General features: G+C 32.4%; 1 protein-coding gene across 5 annotated transcripts in view; it reads right to left on the bottom strand.

Annotated features, from left to right (window-relative positions):
- woc (zinc finger protein without children) overlaps positions 1-25967 on the bottom strand; it is a 257267-nt gene that overhangs the window by 92749 nt on the left and 138551 nt on the right. For 3 of the 5 annotated variants that reach the window (XM_085815607.1, XM_085815610.1, XM_085815611.1), the window contains exons 10-12: positions 4346-4509; positions 1367-1571; positions 1011-1195 (exon numbers count right to left, since the gene is read on the bottom strand). In XM_085815607.1, coding sequence (XP_085671733.1) covers positions 1011-1195; positions 1367-1571; positions 4346-4509 — 554 coding nt within the window. The remainder of the gene's footprint in view (positions 1-1010; positions 1196-1366; positions 1572-4345; positions 4510-25967) is intronic. The other 2 variants (XM_085815608.1, XM_085815609.1) reach the window with 2 other exon arrangements.

Below are 25967 nucleotides of genomic sequence, written 5' to 3'. Positions count from 1 at the left end.
GTTCAATGAATAGAATAAGCTGTAGAGTTTAAATAATATTTTTTTTAAATTGCAATGTACCATGATAATTTTTTTTGAAAAAGTAAAAGAATTCAAAAATTGTGAAGAATATATAAATTAAAAAATTTAAATGTAGTAAGGGCTGCGTCACGTAAATTGTAAGCAAAGTTGTGAGTAAACTTAGAGAGTGTAAAACAGGAAAGTAGAAAAAATATTATAAATCATAGCTAACCTAAAAGAAAATAAAGGCAGAAAACAAAAGAAGCTGTCAAATGTTACAGAATACAGAACTCACACAAGCGGGCTTTCTTGAGACTCGGAAGCTTAGACATGCAAGATAAAAAAATTTAAAACGAAATTCTAATTTTAATTTCCCTTTTCATTTTAAAAATAGTAACTGCTTTTAATAAATCATTCTATACTGCATCACTTCATAATTAATCCTCTTCATATGATTATCACATATACTAATGATACAAGCACTTGCAATTAACCAATTACAAAACTGAACCAACACTATTTTATTTTATTTTATTTTAAATCAAGCTTTCATCTTGAACATGCTGCATTCTTTCACTTGCTTTTCTCCTTTCAAATTTTGCTACTTGCTGCTTTTCTCTATCAAAATTAGTTGTCATAAAGATGAAGAAAAGGCACAGATATGATCAAGAACAGGCATGCATATTGCAGCGATTATGCTATGTAATTCATATTAAGAATGTGCTTCTCCAGAATAAAAATGTGTTAAATCATACATTATGATTGCTAGCATTTTTTATGCATTGTCACTTCGTCATTGTGCACCTACTTCTTCACAAATCAACTTTTTTCATCGTCATCTAAGTCATATAAAATATCAAAAGATAACATTCTGTTACTTTTTAGAACTATTTGAAAATTAAAATCCCACGACAGATTTAAAAAAAAAAAAAAAAAAAAAAAAAAAAATTAATCCCATCATTTACAATGGTGAAAGAATTATTTAGTGTAAGCAAAAATAGGAAACATACTTGTATATCTTTCAGATGCTTTATAACTTGACTGGGTGACTCCTTAGATGTGGCTACCATAATGGGTATAGGTATTGGCACAGGAAATGGTACTGGGCATGGAACCGGACGAGAAAACATGTGTAATGGAGTTGGAACATATACAGGCACAGGTATAGGAAAGAAAATTGGCTTTGGACTCTCATCTATGCAGACATTTAAAAAATTTTTTTTTCAATGATATATATATATATATAATGTAAAAAATGTAAAATATAGCAAAAAGAATGAGTTATAAAACAGTCAAAAATACACATAAGTTTGTACTCCTTTATCAAAATTAATGTGTTTGATAAATAATTCACATCCATAATTACCAGTCTGAACAGCTTTATGACAAGGATGAGGTTTGCATGAAACACCTTTGGTCTGCATAATTGGCTTACATGATACAGTTTTATTTTTCACTGATTTAGGTGCTGGGGGTTTTACAACGACTTCTCTAACCACTTGAGTTCCTGATGTACTTGCCATTGCATTTGACGTAGATGGTGAGGTAATTGTAGATGATGCATTTTGTGACTGAAAGACAAAATATGGAACAATATATATCAGTTCCTAAAAGTCAAATTTTAAAAATATCCATGCTGTCCACATTATTTTTAAAATTACCTTTTCATTTTCATAACATTCATACTAGAATATGTTTTACAAAGCACAGCTAAAAAAATATAAGTAACTGGAACATGCAATCAATAGGTATGATATAAATATAAATACTAAAACAGAATTTTTATCTGACACATTTTAATTCAAAATAATTTTGGATTTAACAACAAAGCTAAAATACATCGGGTGTTAAAAAAAAAAAAAAAAAGAAAAGAAAAGAAAAAGAAGAAGAAGAGCTCAGACATAGAATGGTTTAAGATTTCTAAAATATATCATTAAGCAGTTAAAAATTTACTCAAATTTGGATTCATTAACTGATTATGAAGGCAAAAATACTAATGTAGGAATTTCGGCTACATGAAATAGATTGGGATGATCTGTTGCCATCAGACTTTGAACACAGAATGAGAAAAATGGTCTAATGAACTGTCAACGATTCAGAATATAAACATTCCGCAACATTACTTCTGAAATTACATCTCTCAATTCAGACTTATTAGTCTTTCAGAAGTAATGTTGCGGAATGTTTATATTCTGAATCGTTGACAGTTCATTAGACCATTTTCTCATTCTGTGTTCAAAGTCTGATGGCAACAGATCATCCCAATCTATTTCATGTAGCCAAAATTCCGGCATTAGTATTTTTGCCGTAATAGTGAGTGAATGGACTTATAAATCCAATAGGATCATAAAGCTTTGTTTGTTCTTGAGTTTGATTACCTAGATATTATGATTCTATCTTCAAAAGATCTTCTTTGTAATTCCATTTATATCTTTTTGTTCCAGAACTTTCTACATTTCCCCATTTTCATGTTCATCAAAAACTTCCTGTAAATTCGCACAATTTATTTTCCATTTTCACATATTGAAACCAGCAGCTTTCAATGCATATCTAATATCTTCAAATATGAATTTAGCTTTGTTCTTCTCTCTATCCCCACCAATTAAATTGCCTACATATAAACAACTGTTCAATAGTTTAACTGCTTCCTGATTTGTTTCTTTAAAGGTATTTACCATATTTGACGGCATATAAGACGCACCCTTACTTAGAAGGCCACACAGATGTAGATGTAGAAAAAGTTATGTGTGTCTACATCTTTATCCGGGCTAAAAATAGCATTCAGTATTGAAAGTTAACCCGTGTCCTTCACATATAAGACGCATGTAACTTTTTTGAGACCAAATTTAAGAAAAAAAGTGCGTCTTATATGCGATCAAATACGGTATATAGTGTTTTATAGCAAAAATGGGCTGGATGTAGTACCAAAGAAAATGCAAGACATCCTAAGCACTTTCATATTAGATTTTCCATCTTCATCTGTAAGGTTATTTGCACACAAAAGTTTTACAGCATCCCTATCTTTGGGTGACAGTGAAATTTGGAAAAAGGCTTGTTCGATGTTGGCAGTAAATGCTATATTATACATACAAAATTGTATTAATATTTCTAACAATGATGGATTTAAATTAGGACTGGAATAGAGAAAATCATTTACAGAATATTCATTTTTCGAATGGCTGATTGCATCAAATACAACTCTTAAGGGTTTATCAAGGTCGAATAACTGGCTGATGAGGCATGTAATAGATTCTTTTGTTTCTGCAGAACTTTGATTAATTTCCTCAGCTATACCCATTTTTAAATGCCGTTCTATAACTGACTGATACTACTGATGAAATAGTGGATCATTTCTCAGCCTTTTAACTAGTTTATAAAGGCAAGCTTCTGCATTTACATAATTAATTTTTAATACAGACAAATTTTCATTCCAAGGGAATTTAACTTCAAACTGCTTTTCTTTAAATTTGATAGTTCTGTTAAAATTCTCTAAAATATCATTATCTATTTTACTATTTTCCTTCTCTTTTCAATTCCAGTGCAACTGCTTCAAATGTGTTGAGATCAATTTATTATCAACAATAATGTCCATATTTAGTAATTCACCATTAGAATCAGTGCGGCATTGAAGGCACCATCCAAATATTGTTTTGGAAGTTATAAGTTTATTATTAAAACATTTAAGTCTACCTGTTATTCCTTTGTGATAGTAATATGCTCCAATCAGAACAGCAATGTTTTTGACAGTGTATTCACAAAAACCAGCTAACTGCAATCCTATTAATTCTTAGTTAATTTTGGCAAGTGGGATATATCAGGAAGAGGTAAATTAGTTATACATATCTGGTTAGTTTCTAAAGCTTCAACTTTTATGTTTAGTGAAGGTTCATTTCTGGTTTCGATTTTGACTTTCACAACATTATAAGTTCGTTCTGCTGCCTGGTTAACCTCAAAGGTAAATACTGACAGTCTATTTTAATAACAGGTAATTTACATTTTTCTGGTATGTTCTGAATTATAAACCTTCTCATCGAACCATTGTCTAATAGAATATAAAATGGTTTTAAATTATCCTTATCAGAGAATGAACATATCATTACAGCGCACGTTTGTAGCAGTGTACTGCAGAAAGTTTCGGTTTTTAATTGACTAATCTCAACATCTTTTTTAGCGGGCATAACTGCCGACGATAAAAAGTTTCCAAGATTTCTGAAATATGTTTGTTTATATATTTTAATTATAAGGAAATAAGAAAATCCTACAAATCAAAAGTAAAGTTCACTATAAATAAATAAATAAAATAAATAAATAAATAACTCCAGGCTAAGAAATATTTTTTACAAACCTTGGGTGCAATGACAGTTACAGGTCCTTGTTGACGAGCAGTGACGAGCTTCTGAGGAACTAACTTGTTAACTAAACCTGGAGCTACAGATCTAGTAGCTGATGCCAGAGAAATAACATTAGATATTACAGGACTGCTGGTAGCAGATGCAGTAGTCTTTGCTGCTGCAGAATTTAAAATACTATACTATGGACATAGAGCCATAGAAATCAAGTGCAAAGCAAAATTTTCTACCTTAAATAATAATTTGTAATGATGGAGAGAAGCTAAAGGCAAAAGTTTGACTAAATATAGGCTTTAATGTACTACTAAAATATAATTAAAATGTTCTACAGCAGCAAATTAAAATCAATATACAGCAAGCAATTGTGCATTTTTACACAGGTAAATGAAATAATTTTCATAAAAAATAGTTGCAATGTTTAAGTACTGTTTATGAAAATCATTTCATTTAAAAGTTAAGGAAACTAAAAGACTAAAGATTTTAAAGACATTATCTAAAATTTTTTACTAAAATAATCATGTTATAATTTAAATCATCGTGGCCTGCACGATTTTTCATAATGCTTTAAACAGAGATTAACAGTAGTTGAAAGAAATTATCATAACAACCTAACAAGATACTTAAGATGGTAGATCCCTGCATTCAGGATGATTAAAAATTCACTGACAAACTTTAATGGTACATCAAACATACTAAAGAAACCTCAGAGAAAAGACACTGTGAATATGAGAGTAGAACACGTGCATTTAGTCATGGATCACTCAAATGGCCAACTGGATTACACAACTCACAAAAGTGCCTTGAAGTAAAAAAGTCTAAAAGTCTATGGTTTTACAAATAGTAGGCTGGCACAGAAACTAAAGTGCAGTGAGACGGTTTATGAGTCTTATGTCTGGCAATACATTAGTTAGATGCCGTGTACAATAAGTTTTGATTTTGCATGAGGAAGAGGTACTGTTAAACTAAATGTGGAGATGACTGATACTCACCTTACCTATAAGACACTGCAAAGAAACAGATTTAATAATAATGTTTAAGATTTAATAATCTTACAATATAAGATTAATTTTAATGTTTAAGACTAAGATTAATTACCGTAATTTCCGGAAGAAATGCCGCATCAGCGCAAACGCCGCACTCGAGAAAAATGGCGGGAAAAAAATTAAAATTACACAGAAATGCCGCATCAGCGTAAACGCCGCAATAGATTAAATTGCGCGTGACATCGTCGTGGGCTGTATCGATGCAAAAACTCAACCAAGTCTCCTGACATATAACATACCAGTTAAGAAAAATGCATGAAATGAAACCGTAACTCAAAAATAAATTAAAGGTAAGAAATGTGGAAAATATATTTACCTTCACATATATACTTATATTTACCCACTAAACAAGTCCATATTTATAATACTCAGACTATATTATAAAAAATGTTGCAACAACGAAATATTAAATTTGGATAACAAAAGGAAATTTTAAATTTTCCTTACGAATTACAGCAAACTATACATCATATGAAGCCATCAAAATCTTATTCTTCACTATCTGAATTCTAAGTCTTCCAGATCGTCGCATTCATCCTCTTGGTTTACAGTCTCTTTATCTAAAGATATAATTTCAGCTTTTCTGAACCCTGCTATTATTGACGATGTTTCTACCGATTTCCATGCACTTCCTGCCCACTTTGCAATTTCTTCCTAAGATGCTCTACGCATTTTACCGCTTTTGGTTTACGTATGCAATCCTTCACTCATCCAACACTCCCACCGCTTTCGGACTTCAGCTTTGAAGGATTTATTACCTGACAAATCTAACGGTTGTAAGATTTTGTCAAACCACCAGGAACTATTGCTTCGGTCATAGACAATTTTTGACATCTGGTTTTCACTGACTCAAAGAAATGAGCACGCATGGAATCCATTATCAATACCCTTTGGTTGGAAAAAAGATCCCATACGACACTGCCAAACTTTTTGTAGCCACTCATGCATAATTGTTTCGCACATCTAGCCGTTCTCGTTTGCACAAATAATTACGTCATTAGGAAAATCTCCCTTCGGAACAGTCTTTCGTTTAAAAATGATCATCGGCGTTAGCTTGTCACCGTTTGCGGCTCAAGCTAACACACATGTAAATAAATGACGTTCTTTCATGCCCCGTCATAAACACAGATACAGTTTTTTCACCAGTTTCATCAACAGTTTTGTTTGCAGGAGAGTTGAAAGCTAATGGCGTTTCATCCATATTTATTATCTGTGACCGAATAACTTTTTTTTGTCAATAATAGCTGTCACATATTTCAGAAAAGATGACTTTTTATCCTGCCAGTCCATTGGTAATTGTTGCCCGACTGTTGTTCTAGTACGCATAGAAATATTTTTTCTTTTCATAAATCTGCTATACCTCCTTTGAAATCATTTATGTTCATTCGTTTTGCTATAAATTTTGCTTGTAAGCGAATTTTTACAGTCGAAATTGCCATTCCCTTTCCTCGTTGCTCCTTTATCCAGTTTGCAAGGTCGTTCTCTAGATTTGGCCACCTTACAGTACCACTTCTTTTGGCTCATTTCTGTTGTGGCATATTTTTAAGTTCTTTTTCAGTTCTCCAATGTCGAATACATCTGTTGTCCACTTCACACTCTTGAGCTGCTGCTTGATTTCCAATTTGTTTAGCACGTGAAATTACATTAAGCTTAAAACTAGCAGTATAGCTTCTATGCCGTTTAGGAACATTTTCAAAAAATTTCCGCTCCTTTCTTACTTAAAAACTATCCAACAAGTACTTGTACCCAAACTGATGGGATCTGTATCTGGCAGAATGCCAAGAAAAACCCATTCATGCTGAAGGGGAAATACGTCAGAGTTCCTTATTCCGAGGCAGAAAGGCAGGGGTGGGGAGAGGATGGGTCCTGGAAGATTCATCGAATGGCAGAGGAGAGAGAGTATTCAAACTGATGAGAATGTTGATTTGAAAGGGGGAAGAATGTTATTGTTTTGAGATCTCGTTTAGGGTGAATAAGGTATGTAGGTCCGTTCAAGGGAAAGAATGTAAACAAAATAACGTTCGCAAAAAGCAACTGAGTGGTCTTTTGTGTGGGAACAGCACCAGTCTGTGCACAATGACAAGGCCAACCAAACTATGTACAATGACCATCATAGGAAATATTTTATTTTTAGTGCACCTAAACGCCGCACCCGCTGAAAATTTAAGTTTTAAACATGTAAACGCCGTGGCATTTCTTCCGGAAATTACGGTAAGTGACAGTATAATTGCATTGTGAATATTTCTGCATGAACAATAGAAACTGCATAAAAAAGGACTGTTTTGGATATCAGGTTCAGAATATAACACATGCATTCTTGAGTGAAAAAAAATATGAAAGTCAAACTGAATATTATCCACATATGAGTAAGAGCTATTTCATACAGCAAAGGGTGTCTTTTAGTTCAATATCTGGTAATATATTTTTCATATGCAACGAATCCTGACATTATGCTCTTATCGAGATATGTATTACTTCTGTTAGAAGGATCAGTAACTCCCATGAATTCATACATATAACAATTTAGGTTCAATTCCGTTAGAGTGGTACCAGTTAAAAATGTGCCAACAACCACGGCAAATATCTTGGTTCGAAAATTTAATGTTTGAAATATAGTTGCTCCTTATTTTGAATATTTTTTATTTACATTTAAAATATCATGGCTCAAGATTTCTATTTTTGTTTGAAATATTGTCACTTTTTTTTTTTTTTTTTTTGCCATATTTCACAATTTTTTTAGTACGATGGATTACATAATTTGGCAGTTATCTAATGACGAAGAGGCTTCAGGATAAAGGAATAATTCATAGCAACAAACTTTGTTCTCAAAATTATCTGTTAAAGTTACCTTTTGACTCAAACAAAGCTCCTATATGGTGTTCTTGTTGGTATGGCTATATGGTACGGTCTTGCTGTGGAAAAAAAAAAAAAAAAAAAAAAAAGATTGAGAACCAAAACATGGTTTGATGGCTCTCGTCTTACTTTCCTCAATGTTGTTTGTTTCATCTATCTGTTGTGTTAAGAACTGACATTGATTAAATTTTGCGAACTTCAGTTAGAAATGAGCCATAATACGACAGTAGATTGGAAAAACTACCTGAGGGAGGTATGTGAAAATAATTTGATGTCTCATAAAAATATTAAAATAGGTGAAGCCAACAAAATCATAGACATAGACGAAAGTCTTTTTACAAGAAGAAAAAAACAACATTGGACGTATTCTTCTGGAACAATGGGTATTCAGAAGTTTATGCTGGGAAAGCAAAGAATGCTTTCTGGTCGCCATTTCTGATCGTTGTGCTATGACATTAATGACCGCCATTCAAGAAAACATCGTGGATGATATAAGCAAGAAGAACTAAGAAATGCTGGGTATGAACATTTCACTGTGACAAGGTACATACACATGGAAATTAAGTACTTTTAAGGATCATTAATGAAAAAGATTAAGGACCTATCAGCAAAGGGAACTGAACAAATTCAACTAAAGATATTATCTATGCCTGAACTTCTCTTTTGTAATACCATCCTAAGAATAAAATAGATCGTAAGTAGGATGCATTATTACTAAACATAATTATAAAATAAATTTGAGAATAAAATCAACTTAAAGAAATTTATCAAGTAGCATTAAATACACTTATAATAGCTGGACATATTTGAAAGAAGATTAGTGACATTTTATTTACATTTTACTAAGCTATAAGTTGATTTCTTCTTTTATGTCTGATTTTATGACATACTTGTTCAGTCTAGAGGTTTAGTAAATAGCAGGTAGATTTTATGTAAAATGGCTTAGGTTAAAATGAGAAGTAAAAATCATAATCAGTGTGATTCTTAACAGACTGACTGTTGCCTAGAGAGAGACCTGCTGAACAGAACAAACCTGAAAGCATGATGTAGGCTCAGTTGGCAAGTTTTGAAAGTTAGTTGTGCTCTGTCTGATGCAGTTTGTGCCGTAGCTTCGTATAGAGTTCCTGGAGTTCCCAGTTCATATACTTTAAGGCTCCAATAAGCCACTAAAGCACCTGAAGTCATAAGTCATTTTGTATTATTTTAAGTCTCACTAGATGCAAAAAATATTTTACACTAATTTTTATACTGTTTGTGCTGTATCTTGTGACCATAGTAAATATTAATGAAAGGCAATAATATGTTTTAAAATGCAGAGATAACTTTTTAGAGTAAGCAGTTAGTTACAAGTAATTAAATTAGGTAGTTAGATACCCTTAGTCATTATAGATTTTCATGGCCACTATAAATTTTTTTTTAAACATTTAAAAAATATTTGTCAAAAAAGCACTATCAAAATCACAAGTTAATAACATTTCACAGTTTAAAATACATATAATTTATGACATTAAATCTTAAATGATATTAGGATAATTACACATTAAAAATTACAAAACATTTATGTTTTGTTGCAATATCATAGAAGAAAAAAATTATGCATCTTTTTAATTTTGTAGGGATTAGTTTAATTTTCTAATAGTTATTTTTAATTTTGAAACTCTTTCCTTTAAATTTTTTTTTTTTTTTTTTTACAACTCCCAGCCAGAAATGAGATTTCAGTATCCCGTTTTATGTAAATGAAGTAGAACCAGTATTTAATGGAAAGTTATGTCACTTCCATAGAAAGGCTCAGAAGTTCTCAGTAGTGTTCTGCCTTTGGGCCACATCACTGTTTTAAGCCTATCTTACTAAGTATAGCCATAGTGCCTGTTAGTATTTGCCTGTGAGGTTTAATTATGGGCCAACCTGGTTAGCTATCTAAAGCTAATTAGATAGTTTAGTTTCTTATTTTCTATCTTAAGCCCAAGCAGAGGCTTTTCCTTAAGCCCTAGAGGGAACATATGCTAGTATTTTTTTGAGTTATTAAAGGATATTTTAACCTTCTTTGAAATTACATTTTATAGTTGTACAAAGACCAGTGAATAGTTGCTAGACATTTCCTTCAAGTTCTAGAAGCCAAGGGTGCATAAATTAACCAGAACTTTATAATTTGAAGCTTTCCCAGGCAATTTGGCCAATTTATATCAATTTTCTTCTCTTTAAGCATCTTTTCTAGTAATTAGAAATTTGTTTCAATACGCGAATCACTGTTCCTACTAGTTTCTATGTGCTTTATCTCCTAACTTGTCAATCTCTTGACAATGTACCTATGAGATTTTACCTGATCTAGAAAAAGTTAAATAGTCTTGAACCCCTGTCAGATGTGAAGCAAATTATTGCCATCTCTGAAATTACCTACAAAGTCAGATAAAGTTTGAAATAAACCTCTTATTTAAAAAGAACTTGGAACACAAAGGCACGTTCTTAAGCTAACAAAATCAACTACAGCTCGTGGTGATATAATTAAACAAGAACAGTTACAAATTCAAACTAAAATTGTAGACTAATAGTCAAAGACTGCACAATTTAATTTGAATCTATGCTGGCTCAGTAACTCTATCATCGTAAATCTATCGTCATTCAAATGTCGGCAGCGATAACAAAAAGATGAATAATTACTAATTATCAGACATGGCGGGAACTAATGCAGCATGCAAGGGGATGCCAGAAACACACTGCTCAGCTTAGAAACTGTCTAACTGATTTACATTCTGGTGAGGAAACAGAGAGGGGAGGTTATGGTAAAGGCTTGAAATTATTTACAACTGATTTATTTACATAAAAATAACTGTACATATATTTGAAAAATAATTTTCTTTCTCTTTATGTATTCAGTTTTTTTTAAAATATGTTTCCTCTTCATTTTAGAATTTTTGGATTTGATTAAAGACTTCTGTTATTCTAAAAAACTAAATGTATTTAGAATGTACAGGAAAAGGTGCTAATTTTATTTCTTTAGTACTATGAACATTCAGAATAAATATGAAATGATATAAGGTAAGGGCCAAAATTTTATGGCAGAATTTTTAGAATTTAGTGACACACTGAGCAACATAATATAGCACTGGCAAAACGTTTAGAATTTAGGAAGGCATAAGGCAGCCAAATTTAGGACCTACAGAAATTGCATCAGGTAGAAAAAATGCCTAGCGCCAGCCTTGTGTATGATGCATTGAGATGTATAAGAAGAATCTTTAAAATTGTCAGTTTTCAATTTCTTTATAAACAAAAAAATTCCTTTCTATAAATGCCTGTACATGTGATAAGATTAGAAGCATTTTTGATATTTTCCATGCTTGTATCTAATGAAACATAAAGAAAATAAAGAGAAGATAAACTCGTTAAGAAAAGGATATCTAGTATCAGAAGTGAGACATTCAAATATTACATTTTCATTGTTCTTCCAAATATTCTCCAAAAAGTAAGAAATTCATCACGAACTTTCTGTAAAGACATTTTACCAATATGAAGATCTATGTCTATGAAGACATTTTTGATTTTGTGACATTTTTTGGAATCTTCTAAGTCATGGGTCTCTAAATCTTGCCTTCAAATCCTTCTAAACTGTCAAAGTTGCAATTTCTAAAATTACCCCTACCAATTCTGTAACAGCAAAAGCCAGAAATATTTTTTTTTTGGGGGGGGGGAAGAGGAAGAAAAGGTAAAAAAGTGTAAAATTAATTTTATACAGAAAACTTATGCATATTCTGAGACAATTACATGAGAAAAACTCTTACTATAAAAAATTTTAAAAATGGACATTTTTAATTAATTACATAGCTATTTTGCTTTTCTATGAACTGTTTTGCAAACTGTGTTTTATAGCATTACTTACCTTACTTATTTTTCAAATTCAAAATATTGTACAATAAGTCACCAAAATAGAAAGTAATGCCACTCTATAATATGACAGCGAAAAATAAAAATGCTTTATTTTAATGTTATTTCTCAAATATAAATTCAATATACAGTACAAAGTCCGAAATCCGGACATCCAATACCTGGAATGATCTAAAATCCGGACCTCAAAACCACCACCACCGTTTTTCTCGAAGGGTCTGCACATTTGATTCTCCTCTCTGCGCATAATAAAACATCTGGAGAATCCTGATTCTTAATTTCACTTCGACACTAAATAAAATACCTTGTTATAGAAGAAACAATTATTTTAGCATAAATTTGTATGATCAGTAATTTGGCCCCATTGCTGCATATCTGCTTGGCACACATCTCAAACCGAAACATTCCACATAGATACATCGTTGATCTGACGTCAACCTTCCGAATCATTATTTATTATACTTTCCTTTCTTCACTGCATGTTTACCAATACATGACGACTTAAGTAATAACTTATGTAGCAATGCCTTTTTTTTTTTTTTATGTTAGCAATTAAATAATAAAAGAGTATGGTAACCTTTTAAGTTGACATTACGCTTGGCGATGATTACACATTTAAGTTAAATGCACTAAAAAATGCTGATGAGGAAAAATTTAACAAAAATTTCTTTCCATATACTAAAAATAGATTTTGTTGATGATACTTATAGACCCAAAGATTACATTTACGGCTATTTGAATTAAGAATAACTGATTTGTTATTCACATAAACCCAGAACTAGCGCCAGGGCTCGTATGGCCACACCAGGTTGCAAAATTTAGGACCCACACAGGCAGTAAGATATCTAGTGCCTGCCCTCTATAAGGCTTAAGTATATGTGGAAATTTATTTATTCAAAGCGTTAAGCACGTGCAAAAAATAGACATAAGTATAAAAAATAACTAATATAATTCAGGCTTAATGTCTCTATGCGATAGAAGCAAGATAAAATTTAATGGAACAACTTGTCGTTAGTTGCCAAGCTCATGATGAATAGCCAAATATGTACAGTGAATGATAGCTAAATTTGATGATGATAGACGCGAATTTTTAAGGTTTTCAGATATTGCAAAACAAAGGTGAAATTTTCCAATTAACGGATTTTGTAAAGAAATGTGGAGAAGGGGTAATACATGAAGATGATATAAAAAGTTTTTCATTGTGATGACAATGCTTATCAATCATTAATCAATTAAAGAATGGCAAAATTTGTAGTATGGTTCTATATCCAGAAAATACCGCTACCGATAGTGAAGAAGGTGACAGAGAAGTTACTGAAAACGAAAAAATTTCAATTGACAAGTTAGTCGGAATTCTCGACACAGCAGTTACAGGATTTCAACAATGTAACTAAACAAGAGATTATGTCTGTCTGTAGAATTAAGGTAAAAGAATTAGCAGAAAAAACGAAGCAACTTAAACAACTTACATTGAAAGAAATGTTTAACCACTTGTGCTACGACTAAAGTTCATGGTTGCGGTGCCGTGCGCTACAATATAACAAGCGTTAAAGTTTCTCATTTACGCCGCTCCGCGTCTGCGAGTGCAATCCGGAACTGTACCCCGAGAAATAAACAATCTCATTGTTAGGCAACGTGTGCACCACGTTATTTTCCTTTTTGCAATAAATGCTTATCGACGTGGTGTTCACGTCGCTCGAGGTTTGAGACAAAAGCATCTCGACACGTGTGGCACGTCTTTTTAGCGCAAGTAGTTAACAAGGTAAACAAATAAACATTAAGCTTTTTTTTTTTTTTTTTTTGTAAATTTTGATACCCTATATAAATAGATCATAAATACTTCATTATTTCATAAATCACAACTTCATATTTTTAATTTTATAATTACTACATGCCATCTTAATAGATTTAAACTGATGATCTAATATCCAGAAAAATCCCAAATCCAAAACCACCGAAGTCCCGACGAGTCCAGATTTTGGAGTTTGTACTGTATTTCCATTATTTTAATGATTTTCAATGTTAAAATGAAATAATTTCAAAATACCTATGTTTCAATTCTTTCCCAGAAACTTGAGTATCCATCGTTTATATTAGAAACAGGAACAAATTATAACTGATGAACCCACTCAAAAGATACATATTTGATAGTGAATTACCTAAATATTCCTTCAAAATGCTGTCTTAAAAACACATAAAAATTTCAGATGATTAAAATTAAGAACCTTCTGCCGATTTTGGCGAAATTATGGACCTAAGGACCAAAAATTGATTCCAAAAAAAAAAAAAAAAAACCTAAACTCTTTTAAGGATTCTTAAGGACCATACAAACCGTGTGTGAATCACAACTATCTCGACACCATTTACAATCATATTTAATAGAATTTATCTGGCGTCGAATATATTCAAAAACTCAAAAATTTTCTGCAATATTGAATAATAAGTTTATGTCCCCTGTTTAGATTTTATTTAGTTTTGTTTTGATATTTTTCATTTATGTTTATTTTTCATTTATGTTTAACTTACAAAATAAAAAAAAAATTACTTTCTTTAAACATTAAGAAATTAAAAAAAAAAAAAAAAAAAAAAAAATACTTTTACTTACAGAATTAAATTTTTTATTCTTTTAAACTTAAGTATTATTGTAGAATTTAATACTTGGCGAGAGTTGGTGGGAGAAAAAAGTGGCACATTTTTAACCGACGCTGCTCTAATGAAACAATACCACAATTTACAAACATATTATAAACAAATGGCTAATAAATCCATTATAATACTTTGTTTGCATTTATATTGCTATATTTCTTCCCCTTTCAAATAGTGTTTCTCAAAATATGTACACTGCGCAAAAAAAAGAGGGGGGACAGTTCTGTATTTCCCGTTTTACTGGGCAGATTGATGAAATTCAGGTTGTGTTTTTCATGTCTCGAAAGCATGACTTAAGATATATATTAGATTCATATATAGCACTGTTGTAATGCAGGTATTTTGACACAAAATCAGACTTTTTCTGAAATGACATGTTAATTTTTTTTCATATTTCGATTCTACGACACAAATTATGCCTAAATATTAAATTTTGTGAAATTTTAAGCAAAATTTATGGAGAAATTCAAAAATGTATCTTGGCGCATTTTTTTTTTTTTTTTTCAGTTTGTGCCAAGAATAGTTAAGTCACTTGTCGAACTTCTTAATACATAGCAAGCTATTTTCTTTTCCCTTTTTACATTGTGCATGAGCGGAAAAAATGCCATATCGTTCCTACTTTCAAATAATTTTAACAAAGTGCCTAAACTACATTTGATGATGTTATCGTTATTTTTTGCAGGCATACTTAGAAATACATTGACTTTAAGATGATGGTAAAAATTTTTTCAAAAAATTTATAAAAGTTATTTAAAAATACAAATTTAAAAAATAAATCATAAAAAATGGGCAAATTTTATTTGGAATGAACCTAAATTTCAAAATGTGAAAGGAAGAACCAAATAAGTTTAATAAAAAAAGATTAATAAATATATACCAAATTCAATTAACATTGAGGAGCTAAAATTTTAGGAGCAAATTTTTTAAAAACTACTCGTGCAATTTTTACAAAACTTGGCAGTTTAGCATAATTTGGGTCATAGAATTGAAATATGGAAAAAATTGTCATTTTAGAAAAAGTCCGATTTTGTGTCAAAATACCTATAATAGAACAATGCTATATTTAAATTTATTAATATCCTTATCGTGTTTTCGAGATATGAAAAATGGAAGTTCAATTTCGTCAATTGGCCCAGTAGAACGGGAGATATAGAACTGTCCCCCCTTTTTTTGTGCAGTGTACTTACAAAAATACAATTCATTGTTGTATGTAAGATCTACCTTTACAGTTTGTATGGTAATTTTGAAACACAATGTGCAATACAGTCAAAAGTCGTTAATTCGGACACCCATAATCCGGACCTCAAAGCTAAAAACTTTCTGCGCATGCGCCACATTGGCACATGCGCACAGGCGTTTTACGCGTGCGCGTAAGACCTTGACTACTGCGCATATGCGTGTGCGCAAGTGCAGAATACGTTTTCGCCTGCGCGTTTAATGTATAACGGATGGTGTAAGCTAAAATTATCTAATTATCTATTTCACTTAATGTTAATGATTGCGTTGTTCCTTAATCTTCGAATTGGATCCCGCTTATTATTTTTTGCAGACTGTAAGAGCAATTTTATAAAAGTAAACTTGAACTTTCGATTATGTCAAATAGAATTTTCGATGCTGGAACTTCCAAAGGATCTACAAAACGAAAGTATGTTTCGATGTCAAACAAACAGAAAGTGGAATTGCTGCAAAAAATGGATAAAGACATGAAGAATGTGACAGAAAAGTTAGTGAAAACAAAAAAATTTCGATTGACAAGTTCGTCGGTATTCTCGGCACAGCAATTAACGGGACTTGAACGGCGGAACTTTGTAACTGAACAAGAAATTATGTCTGTTTATAGAATTAAAGAAAAAGTATTATCACATAAAATGAAGCAACATAAACAACTTACATTGAAAGAAATGTTTAATAAAGTAAACAAATAAATATTAAGCTTTTTTTTTGTAAATTTTGATACCCTTTAGATCATAATTGTTCTTTATTTCATAAATTACGGTTTCATATTTTTAATTTTGGAATTTCTGCATGCCATCTTACGAGATTTAAACTGATGATCTATAATCCGGAATCGTCGAAGTGCCGACGAGTCGGGATTAACGACTTTTGACTGTATATATATACACACACACTTAGACATGCATTATTACATTCTCTTTAATTTTCTGAGAGGTAAAATTACTTAATTCTGGCCATCAGTCCTCTCCATTTTATTCTCATAATTACAAAAATATTTTGCTTTTGTTAGGACAGGTACCACAGCTCTCTGCCACTAGATGGCAGCACAAGTCAGTCATAATCTTGCGGCTTAAAAATAGCATGTTAATATTGAAATAATTTTATGTAACTAAAAATTAATTAAAATGTGTGTTATTCTTTTACTGATTGTAAAAAATATTTCAAATAACAAAATTGTAATATTATATCTTGAATTATATTTTCCTTTTTCTTGATTTCTGTTTTCATAAATAATATTTATAATTGTGATTTGTGGGGTTCTAACTGTAATCTGACAGATACTGTTGACCATGTGCTTAGAGAGTTACACAGAAAAAAAATAAAGTGTGTTTTTTTGTTCCATGTTTCTTCAAGAAGTTATTGTTGTGTGAGGACTATTCAGTAGTATTTTATTTTTCTGCAATAAACGGATATGTAAGCAAGTGAGGTGATATGCCCAAATATGTTATTTGCAGCATACTATGAGATATTTTCCAGTATAGCCTAACATGTGCAAGTATACTTTTTAATTTCCTACCGAGTATTTAAGTAGTTTCAATATCATATTTAAAGAATGCATTGAAAAAGCAACACTGTACTTAACTTTTTAATTTTACATCTTTAAAAACCATCAAAGATTATCCAGAAGTAATTACAACAGCTTTAAGTAATAAAATATTGCCTTATTTTTGTCAAGTCAATTTCTAAACTATTGCAAGAAAAGAATACTGTTTAATTAAAAAAGGAAACACTTTACAAAGATCATTACAAAAATTATTCAATCTTATAAACATAAGTGAGAATGCTCAACTAAAATGAAAAAAAATTAATATGAATAAAGGAGGTGGCAGAATTTAAATTATTTGGTTTAAAGAATACATGCAAACCATAGATTTAGTTTAATTTTTTTAATAGTTGCAGACACCTGAATATGATTATTATCATTCATATTCCTTACAAAACTCGGATTATATCTTACTATTATAATGCTGTTAAATAGTCTTGCACTCTGTAATTTTATTTTGCTGGCAGAGCATCATCTCATTTGAGCATTTCGTGTTTCATTATTAAAAAAAATTCACATACAATTTCACTTAAGTTACTTATATATATATACACAAAATCTGTAACACTGCTTCCTTCCCAAGAAGTGCATGTCTCGAACAGTGCAATCCCAGAAAAATGAGCCATACTTAAAATTGACGAAATACAATGGAGTACTAAAACAATAATTTCAATAAATAACGTAAATCAAATATTAGTAAGGACTGTCCCAGGATACCTGTAGTTTAGGAGAGAGTCCTTTCTGTCAAACTGGATTCCCAAACCAAACCTTGTCATATTCACTGAATCGGTGTCCTGCATCTCTTGTGTTGCACTAGGTCTTCATCTTCTCTATCACCAAGTTGAATCACTCTCATACAAAATTGTGCATCCCATAAAACCATGTCTAGAGATCTTGAATGTACTTTTCAGGTGATCAAGGCATATCCGGAGGGTGACCAAACCAGATATTACAAGATAGATGAAGGTCACGAGCAAAGAGCATCCATCGGGGATAGGGAATAGCCGCTAATCTCGTAGACAGCACTGTGATAGCCCAGTAAGAACAGGGGTGACTTCTGGTGCCAGCCCTACTGGCTCCTGGAAACCTTCAGCGACAAGATATCAAGGATAATTTGGTCAAACCATGATGTCTGGATAGGGATGTAAAAGTGTTGTTTGGGTTTTGTCGATGCCAAGTAGCTTGCAGAATTCTGTAATTACAGCCATGGTAAAATTTCTTCCTTGATCAGAATGTGATTGAAGGAGCACTCTAAACCGAAAATCCAATGCTGCATTATTACCTCTGCTACAGTGACAGCCTCTTGATCAGGAATAAGATACCATTCAGGCCATTTGGTGAAGTAATCATTGAGAACGAGGATATATTTGTTGCCATCGGCAGTTGGTGGCAGAGGTCCCAGCATGTCAAAGGCAATGGCTTCGAAAGGCACTCGTGTACTGCAACGCTGCAGCTCATTTAGGCTGTGTTTCTTTCAGTCCTTTGAGACCTGCACAAGCATGTTATACTTGGCACCACGTTTGCACATCAGCCTTTGCATTACTCTAGTAGAAGCGATCTCGAACTCTAAGCAAAGTCTTCATTATTCTGAAATGGCCTCCAGTCGAACTGCTATGTAGTTCTTCAGTGATGTTTGGGATTCTGTATTTTAGAAGCATCAACTGCTATCGGAATACTTTTCCATCACCAATTCGAACTTCTGGTATAAGATATCCTTTCAGATATAGAGCGAGTCTCAGAGAGCCCAATATTTTTTTGTCATAGAATTATAGATCAAAATGTTCTGCTTGGTAGGTTTCCTATTTGAAATTCCATTAAGTCAATTATGGGTTTAATGTCGTCATCCTCCGTGGGTCTGGGTCAGACGACACTGAACTTGACATATGACTGGATTAAGCAGCTCATATTTGGCTTTGACCCAGGAACAATTTCAGCAACTTTCCAGGCAGGGTCTTCTAGACAGGGCATCAGCATTTCTGTCTGATGATCCTTTCCTATGATGGCTAGTGATATCATATTCTTGGAGTCTCTGTTTTCATCTGGCTATTTTGCCTTCGGGATCTTTGAAATTTAGGGGCCATGTCAAAAATGCACGATGTGTGCAGGGCAGGAAATTTCTGCAGTACAGTGACATTTGGTCCAGTATGACAAGACACATTTTTGCTTGAGACAAAACAGCGCTGCCATTCTCATTGCTCGCTTCCATATCAAGAATAAATGGTTTGTTGAACTGAGAATATGTCAAAATTGCCACAGATGTTAAACCCTCATTCAGTTTGTTAAATGCAGCCTCATGTTCTTTGGTCTGCAAGAACTTTTGCTTGCTCTTTGTCAGCTTGTGAAAGGGTCTTGCAATGGAAGAGAATTCCTTCACAAATCTCCTATAGTAGGTGCAAAGCTCCAGGAAACTTCTCAGCTGATGGACATTTTTGGGACATCTCCAGTCTTTAATTGCTGACACTTTTTCCGGATTTGTACACATACACCTTCAGCAGAGATGATAGGTCCAAGGTAAGTTACTTCCTGTCTGAATAGTTTACATTTGGCAGGACTTGATTTTAGATTGTCTTCCTTCAATTTCTGAAGCACCTTCCTAATATTTTCTAAACTCTTCTTAATGATAATAATGCCATTCAGATACAAAAGGGTTCATAAGAAAAGACTCTCAACACAGTCTCCATGAAGCGTAGAATGTAGTTTCCACATAACATACTTCAAACAGCATCACCTTGAACTGCTAGTCTTTATCTGGTAGTAAATGCCGTCTTTTCTCGATTATCAGGGTATACCTCTACGTACCAATATGCATTCTTCAGATTAAGTGTCAAAAAACACTTTCTTCAAGAAAGAGTGTCCAGAATGTCATCAATTCTAGGAAGTGGGTAGCAGTCTTTCTTTATGACCTCCTTCAGGCAGCGATAGTCATTGTAAAATCAAGTTCAACCATCTTTCTTTCTGAACAGGATGATAGGAGAAGCCTGAGGATTTACTGAAGCCTCAATAACGTTGCTTTCTTGCATGTTCTTTACAAGTTTTCTTACCTCCTCCTGTTAAGCAATCAATAGACATCTTGGATGTTGCTTTATTGGTGAATGATTTGCAGTATCAGTTCTATGCTGAGTCCTGGTATGACCTACATGAAAAGATGAGCAAGGAAAAATATTTTGAAATTATTGAAGGACACGCTCTGCAGCACTCCTCTCTTCATTGCTTAATTGTGCATTATGCAATAACTACGATGTTAGGCACTTCAAAGACATGCAGACTGGCAGACTGTTAGGTCTTTCAACGCAAGTGACTGGAGTACATGCTGCAAATATTTTGCCTTTCTTAATGATTTTTGCTTTATCACTGACGTTGGAAACTCTCACTTGGAAGACAGGTCTCGATAAGTTGACAAGTGCCGAGGCTACTAGCACTCCTCACGTGGTCTCCCACACGATCTTAAGATATTCCATTATTTTTTACCGGAAAACTCTGTTTTCAGCTATGGACCTAAATTCTGTTCATGGTGGTTGTATGAAATAGTCTGGAGCGATTACTTGGTGGACAAATACAATTCTTTAAAGTCCAAATGCGAGAATGTCCTCAGAGGCAGAACACAGTCCGTTATTTTTGTAGTCTACATAACAAATGTATTTGCATAGAAAGTCTAATTCAAATATGCAAAGTTATGTAATTTTTGCTACATATGCCATGTGATGGTTGGCTACACTTCCAAACCTGATATTAAAGTTTAATTTTCCATCAGTGTCGACTGTAGTCTCAGACACAGCCTGAACAGTAATGCAGGACAGCATCCAGATGAGTTTACCTACCAACTGCTGAGCTAAATCTTTCAGGATGATATTAACACGAGCCCCAGTACTATTGATCATATTACAAGGAACTTAATTGATATGTCATGATGAAAAGTCCAATACTGCCATCACACAATGTTGAAATCTTAAGTACTTTAAAATGGGTCTTCCAAATATCTGCTCTGTAAGATGGCCATTTATTTGTTCCCTGCATCTTGCTGGGGAGTGGTCTTCCTTTCTGTGCCTGTTGCTTTACTTTCTGTGCAGTTCCTTTGTGCATGGCCTTCATCATTGCAGTTCCAGCACTTTAGCAACGGTTTATTACGAATCCTTTTCTACATCAAGATTTTGACTTGCTTGGTTAAGCCTTTTTAGATAGGCATCCCATTTATGCATTCCCAAGGAACGTCTCTCACAGCTGGGTGTTCCACCCATGCATCACTGGAGAATACATGTAAGGAACAGATGATGCACATATGCATTTTAAACTGAAACATTTTTTGAAGACCATTATTTGGTGCTCTGTGTCCATTACTTTTGAACTACATTTGGTTTTCAGGACACTGACCTTTAGTTTGATCACATTCCATATAATGTTGGTGTCAGTTACTGCTGGGGAGGAAAAGGAAGTGCAATGAAACAAACAGAGCTTGGGCTCTTTAACTCGCCTTGCACTTCTGATTATCCCTTTGAATACTTTTTTTTTTTTTTTTTTAATTCTTTGTTTGCTATTATGTTGGGTCTTGTAGGGTTACTTAGTGAGCCTCCATTATGCTTTGCATTGCTTTTATCACTTATATTTTGCATACATCCCTTTTTATTTTGAAAGCCTTGGTTTCAGTTTATTATGGTGAGCAAGGAAACTTTCTTTATCAAGGAAAAGATATACTCGCATGGTAAATGAGCCAATTAGTGACATGGATGGCAGTGATGATTCATTTATTAAAGAGGTAAAGAGCAATATTTTTAGTGATTCTTGTACGGATATTTTGTCAGAGACTGAACTTACTCAGCCTCAGCCTTCCAAGTCTTGTGAAAGATTTTATTACTTTTTCTTGTAATTAGTCTTTCTTGAATTTTTTTATTAAATTTATTAATGTATTTTGTCAATTAAAATTTTTAAATTATTTGAATAACGCTTTTGAAAATTATTTCTCAACGTAAGTAATTTTTTTTTTACATATTTTCATGTTAAGGAAAAAGATTATTAAATGCTATTTTTAACATATATGATAGCTTAACTCTCTGAGCGGCACGGGTTTTTGGATCTGTCCTGAAGACCTGTATTCAAAGACACTTTATTAGCTAAATTTGTATATTTACTTACCTTAGGCTCTATTTTCATAAACTTACATTTATTAAGATGCTATTTATATTATTAAAGAAAGTAAGAAAGCAAAATATCACCAATTGTAAGCTAATATATAACAAACGACAAAAAATCTCATGACCGGATAAAGCCGGCCATAACGCTCAGAGGGTTTAAGTAATAATCTAAAATAGTATAAAAAAATTATGAAGACTTAAATTTGTGTGTGTGTATGTGTGTGTGGTTTTTTTTTTTTTTTCTTTCTTTTTTCTTTCTTTCTAAAGTTAAGCTTAGCAAAGCAAAATCCTCGTCCAGTGGATGATTCCTTTCGATTGCTATCCAGGTGTGCCGTATTGAAAGAGTTAAATTATCTTTACGAGCAGTCAGTTGATCCACTGGCTTCTGGACATGAGCAGTTCTGATATGATGATCGTCTGTACAGGTTGCTTGCTGGGCTGCCTCAAATTTCATGGTGTACAATTAAGTGCCCTTTAGATCAATCACATATGCCACTTGCAGGGCTTCCTTTACTTTAGGATCCTGGATGTCATCAATAAAGTACTGCAGGGTCAGGATTTCCCTAATTTCTGTTGGGTAGTTCAAAAAGCTGAGATAAGATAGCATTTGAACATTTGTGATGAGTTCTTCTGTGGGCTTCTGTTGGTGAGATTTTAACACATGCCTGCTATAGCCTTTTACACTCTTCTTGTCAAAGTGCAGCTCCAATGTACCAGATAGAGCTTCAAAATCTAGCCTCTGGTTTTCGGAAAGAGTTTTGATCCGCTGTGTTTGTTTTCACAGAAGTGGCGAGATTGCAGGCTTTAATTTGAAAACCAATCCATTTGTGTTTGCTTCCACAGAGAACTGTGTCTTGTACACTTACCTAGAGGTATTTCTATTATACATGAATAGCTTTAGAGAGGGCCAGGATAACATATGTTTGAATTTAAAGGTATTGGAAATGCAACCTGCTGGCTGTTATGGATTCCTTTACACTGACAATTTCCTTTGTGACAGCAAGCCTCTAATTTGTTTTATACTATGGCAAACATTTCTTTTTTCATTCCCTCTTGGCCTGCTTTCTTCTCTTCTTTAATGGAGTTGATGGCTCCTTCCATCCTTTCTTGGTGCACTTTCATCTTTCTTTAAAGGCTGCTACAAGCTGTCTTAATTGCTTTTATCACCAGCATTCAATTTCAATTCCGACACCAAAAATTGTTGGGTGCTTGTGGGTTTGTAGCACATTGAATATACACAATGTTTAACAACTGAGAAACCAATGTTCTTCCCAATCCTTATATAGTTTGCCCTCAGCTGCTGATAAATCTCTAGCAACTTCACTTCTCGGAATTCAGATACAGATACAGTTACATATAGGGATCAATTACATTTATTTAATCACAATATCAAATACAGTTACAGAAAGCAGACTAAAATGTTGCCAAATTAGGCACCAAAACCAGGGTTCGTACACATTTCCTTACATGAAAATTAAGGACTTTCAAGGACCATCAAAGAAAAAATTAAGGACCTATCAGCAAAAAAAAAAAAAAAAAAAAAAAAAAAAAAAAGAATAGAATAAAGCAATTATTCATACAACCGACTTCATGCTCGTAATTTCACTTTAAGAAACTAACAGAAGTGTGTATTATGCACTATTATTAAATTCACTTTAATACTTACCATAAAACAATTTTGAAAATTAAACTAACTCCTTACAAGTTATGAAGTAGATAACATTAAATTAGGAACATAATTTCTTTAAAAACATGTATAAGTGTATTTTACACTAATAACAGTCACTATTTTAGAGATTTACATGATTATTATTTAATTTATTTGATATTTATTTAAACATAGTCAACTACTATTATAATCACAATGTAAGAATATTTTGCAGATTAAAATAACTGATTTGTAAACATACAATTTATTTCCTTGGTTTTTTGAAAGATACTAGAATAATAAACTGTACAATAAAAGATACAAAACATTTGTGCTTTTTTTCAATCTGAAATCTTTTCAGCTATTTTAACATCTAATTTATTTATGGCTATTTCCTTTTCTTTAACTATTCTAAGTTCATTTGCTTTGATAAACAAATCAATGTTCATGCTGGTCTCAGCTTCATCTGCTAAAGCATCTACTTCTTCATTAATATCTTTAACGTCCCTTTGAAGAATTTTTTTCTTCTGCTTCATATAATCAATTTCTTCCTCAATGATATTTCTTTTCCTCTTTGAATTTTCAGATTTAGATAAAGATTTTTGTTCTTCTAAATACTGCATATATTTAGACCTTGCAGAAGCTGCTGCTGATCTCCTTTCTTTATTAATTTCGATATTAAGAACACCTCCAGAAAATTTTGTGTAATCAAATACTGTGCGTTGAAAAATGTATGACGAGTCACCTAAATTTTCAATTTCAATTGCTTTATTTACAGAGAAGCCCCTTTCCACAGAGGCCTGTCCATGTGATAAGATAAGAATAATTTTCACTATTTTCCATACTTTTGAATAGTGAAAATCATGAAAATAAGAAGTGAGAAATGTGTCAAGAGAAAGATTTTGAGAATCAAAAGTAGAAAATTCATATAAATTTGTCTTAACTACTTTGTCTAGAAACTCTCCAAACTGCAGCAGAATTTCATTCCAATCATCTTGTAAAACACGTTTATTCTGCATTAATACCGTTAGAATTTTTTTCATTTTGTTCTGGGCTCTTTCTGGACTTTTTAACTATCAATCGCACAAGACACAAGGTCTACACAAGACGCATTTCGAATAAGAGAATAATTTATTGAACATTTAGACATTAAGTGTTGTACCATTGTTAAGACACATTGTTGACCTTTCAATGACATTTCAACAACACTTTTGCAGACCCCAACATTCATATAGTAGATAAGTTAGAATTAAAATTTACTATTTACTTGCTTTAAGTATTTGTAAAAATTTTTTATGTAGTGTTTAAGTGTTTTCTAGATAGGAAATTGTATTTTTAGATATATATTTGTTTTATAAAAATTGTGAATTAGTTCTTTTTGTTTCTTATTGGTTTATATGGATTATGTCTAGTTCTTTTTTAGTTTCTTTTTATTGATATGCATATTCGTGTCGGGGAGGTTTCTGCAGACAAGGGTTTCTAAAATACATTGGTTTCTAGATTATTTTATATTTTTTATAAAAAATTAATTTTTTAAAAAATTTAATTTTTTTAAAAAAAAGTTTAATTTAATACTTGACTTTACTTGCTTGTTTCTCAAAAGACTTCATTAGTATTTTCCTTTTAGAGTTTTAATTCTTAAAT

This window comes from Stegodyphus dumicola, chromosome 4 (genome assembly GCF_044657685.1).
Source record: "Stegodyphus dumicola isolate Sdum_Otavi_A_Nest chromosome 4, ASM4465768v1".
Classification (NCBI taxonomy): domain Eukaryota; kingdom Metazoa; phylum Arthropoda; class Arachnida; order Araneae; family Eresidae; genus Stegodyphus; species Stegodyphus dumicola.
This window is presented reverse-complemented; position numbering and strand designations above follow the sequence as displayed.